Here is a 3,648-nt window from a genome sequence, read left to right as displayed (position 1 = left end):
ACGGGCTCCTGAACGCATGTCCAGCACGTTCTGTGATCCCTCCACCTTCTTTCATTAATCATGACCGGTCTCCTTGTTCGTGCAGCGCCCCCTGGTGGAGGTACGCGGACGCTTTTCACTGTAGACTCCCCTCCCAAAGAACACCCCCCTAACAGACGCCTCTCAGGTTAGAAGACGACGGACATCGTAAGCCTTAACGTTGCACGAGCGCTGGTGCGTGTGCACCGCGCTAACGTTCTGTAAACGTTTTCTCATTAAAGTGGACTCCTGCTGTCCTGGCTGGACCTATGGTCGCTTCCACAAGGCCGACAGCTCACCAGACAACCAGCGCCATGGTCTCGCAGACACCGGTGCAGCAGACCCACGCGAGGGAGTGGCCTTCGTGCCTCCGGAGCTTCCGGAAGAAACGCTGATGGAGGTGACTGGCTTGTGGTGACCTCCATCCTCCAACGGGTGGCTCCGACGTTCTTCACGAGAAGTGCTTTCACAGGAACTGAGCTCATCTCTGTGCTGTCCGACCACAGCAGGATCACACGGACGTGCTGGCCCACCTGCGCCTAACTCTGGCCTTCAGCCACAGCGTGATGGAGATGGCTGCAACAAAGGATTGTGGGAATGAGAGCAGTGAGGAGCCAGACGCCTCCTTCCTGCAGCAGAGCCTGGTGGCCGACCAGATAAGCCAGCTGAGCCGCGAGTGGAGGTGAGAGAACAACACACGCACACGCGCACAATCACACCTGTAGACATCCACACACATACACACACATGCACACTGGCATAGTTGCAAACACCGACGCACCCAAACACACACAGACTAACAATCACACATATACAGAATTTTTGTTTTGGTATTGGAAAAGAGTTTTCATTAATAAGAGCTGTACATAGTTCACCATGTGTGTGTATGTGTGTGTGTGTGTGTGTGTTTAGCTCTGCTGAGCAGCTGGTCCTGTATATGAAGTGTGCTGAGATGCTGTCTAGTGCCTTACACACAGCCATGGAGGCCATTAAACAGAACAAGCTCTACACTTCAGCTTCAGTTAAACACGGTACGAGCCAGAGCACGACGCCACCAGCACCCTGCGCCACTCGGCCCTGTCCGCGTGTCCGACGGCCAGCTGTTAGCCCAGTTATTAGGGTACAGGGCCCTTTGGAAGCAGTTAGCTGGTGAGGAGTAATCAGACTTGGGACTCCGCCCCCCACACTTGCATAGAGATATGGCATCTTCACCTTCTAAACAATTGCACTGGTCCAGCCGTCTAAATGCTCCGAGAGGTCTTCTTGACAGGGTTGTCTCAATAGTTCAGTTCATCAAGTTACTGCTGTTATTTTAAAGATCATAATGGTGTGTGTGTGTGTGTGTGTGCGCGTGCAGTCGTGCGTAAGCTGAATGAGGTGTATAAGGAGTGTGTGAGGAACTGCCGTGCCCTCACAGCGAGGCTTCAGCTCTTCTTCAGCACGAAGCAAAGGCTGATGGACAGAATCTGCAGCATCGCAGCAGAGAAACTCATCTACTCTCACACCGTCCAGATGGTACACACACACACTCTCACACACACACACACAAACACACACACACTCACACAGTACTGTCCACTGATCCCCATGTTACCGTAGTCCACCGAGCTCCGTGCGTTTCCCGCTGTGTTATCAGGTGCAGGCTGCCGCCCTGGATGAGATGTTCCACCGAGGTGACGACTCTGCAGAGCGTTACCAGAAAGCTCTGCTGCTAATGGAAGGCCTGTCCCTCATCATCACAGAGAGAGCAGACCTCCACAACCTTAACAGATGTGAGCGCCACCTCCCCACAATGCTCCGTGTCATCTTCCACTCACGTTACGCTGGAGCACAGCCAGTTAAACGACACTCCTCCTCTTACACCGGCTGGGTTTGTGTGTGTGTGTGTGTGTGTGTGTGTGTGTGTGTGTGTGTGTGTTTATCCACTGATGTAGGTAAGAAGTGCATCGAACAACGCCTCTCCTCCCTGCAGCCTGGATCATGATCATGTGATCATGAGACATCATTTGCTCCATGACCACTGCCGCTCGCTCCTCTTGTTCAAGAGTTGTTTAATGTTAGTGCTTGTGCAGTCCCATTTCCTCTGAACTGACCAGCTGCTGCAGAGCTAGACGCAGCATTGCCAGTGAGCCACTATGGATGGCTTAATGGACTCCGTAAACCAGACCGTCATATCCAGCACTGTCAGAGACGTCAGGTGCTGAGACTGAGCTGCCTTGGGAAACTGTTGGGGAAAGAGTGTGTGTAGAATCGTAGTGTGTGTAGAGTCATAGTGGTAGTAGAGCCACAGTGTGTGTAGAGTCATAGTGGAAACAGTCACAGTTGGTGCAGAGCTACAGTGGTAATAGAGCCACAGTAGGTGCAGAGCCACAGGGGTGTAGAGGAACAGTGGGTGTAGAGCTACACAGCCACACATTGTTCATCCAGTGCCACAGCCTACACTGCACTGAGCCAAAGGACATTAGTAAAGGACAACCTTCAACACGCTGTACACAGCAGTATGCAAAAATTCTTTCATTGTATACTTATTTATTTCCACTAAGGAGCGATTATGGTCCATTTTCTACACGATAGACGATGAACTCTCCTCTTTAATCTCCTCCAGTGTGTGTTTTTGCATGAGAGGGTGACAATTTAATGGCCTTTAAGGGAACGCGTTGTAATTGCATTGTATTGCATTGTAAATGACTGCGCAAATTGATTATTGAAAGGTTAGAGAGAACAGGTAGGTCAGTGTTACATAGCACATGTTGTAGCTTTCCATCATAAGTAACAGACCAAGCAAAAGCAGTTTCACTGACCGACTGCTGAATCTTTGTGTGACCTGTTCAACTGTGATGGAAGAGATGGAAACGATACTTGATATTCATTGTGAGATTTTTAGCAACTTTGAAAACTCAACTACGGTACTATTATGTGCATTTACAATTACGCACTTTATAAATGTCAGGCATGACTGCTTAGGGTATATAGGCATGGCCACTATTGAGTGTTTCGCTCTGTAGCAGCTCACTACGGGCCAGTGAGTTGACCTCCGTCATGTCCTTTATTCTGATGTTTGTAACACCTTTGCTTTGTGAAACTCACCTTAGCTGATTTGCCATTTCTTGTTTTTGTGGACTTTGTTTACGTTCGTGTTGAAGCGACCTTCAGTGTGCACAGGAAAAGCACAGGGAACTTTATGAGCAAACAGATTTTAATGTAAAAAAAAAAAAAATGTAAAAAAAAACCAAACAAACAAAAAAAAACCTTTTTATAGCCTATGTGATGTTACGGATGATTGTTTTCCTGCTCGTCTACTTTCCACTTAAAAAAAAGCCAAAGTCAACGTTTGTCAAGTGTGTGGTGTGGGAGTGTGATCATGAATAAAGTTTGGTCTCATTTTTTACTGTCGCCTCTAAGTATGTTTTTATCTTTTGCAAAAACACGAATAACTACACAACTGTCTACTAACAATTTGGAAGAAGCTGTAATGTTTATTGTTCGCATTTTCTTAATTGCAGCGACTTGTTTGTAGGGCGCACATAGGCGTGGGATGACCGCGTGACCCTGCGTTTCCGCGTGCGATTGCCTCGTGTTGCCGTCACTCAGCTCGCGCGGTGACCTCCCCGTAGTGCTTCCGGGTGATGG

The 3,648-nt window shown here is 48.8% G+C and overlaps 1 protein-coding gene across 2 annotated transcripts in view; it reads left to right on the top strand.

Annotated features, from left to right (window-relative positions):
- The window catches only part of ulk1a (unc-51 like autophagy activating kinase 1a), a 16,738-nt gene extending 13,332 nt beyond the window's left edge, over positions 1-3,406 (top strand). Inside the window, exons 22-28 of one of the 2 annotated variants that reach the window (XM_027022064.3) lie at positions 86-166; positions 261-418; positions 528-700; positions 931-1,049; positions 1,376-1,533; positions 1,655-1,790; positions 1,953-3,406. In XM_027022064.3, coding sequence (XP_026877865.2) covers positions 86-166; positions 261-418; positions 528-700; positions 931-1,049; positions 1,376-1,533; positions 1,655-1,790; positions 1,953-2,002 — 875 coding nt within the window. In that variant the 3' untranslated portion in view covers positions 2,003-3,406. Of the gene's footprint in view, positions 1-85; positions 167-260; positions 419-524; positions 701-930; positions 1,050-1,375; positions 1,534-1,654; positions 1,791-1,952 lie in introns of both variants that reach the window. The other variant, XM_027022063.3, reaches the window with a different exon arrangement.
- The last annotated feature ends 242 nt before the right edge of the window (positions 3,407-3,648 follow it).

This window comes from Electrophorus electricus, chromosome 20 (assembly GCF_041902795.1).
Source record: "Electrophorus electricus isolate QZ-2024a chromosome 20, ASM4190279v1, whole genome shotgun sequence".
In the NCBI taxonomy this organism is placed as follows: Eukaryota; Metazoa; Chordata; class Actinopteri; order Gymnotiformes; family Gymnotidae; genus Electrophorus; species Electrophorus electricus.
The sequence above is the reverse complement of the archived record's forward strand: the minus strand, read 5'-3'. Positions and strand labels throughout refer to the sequence as shown.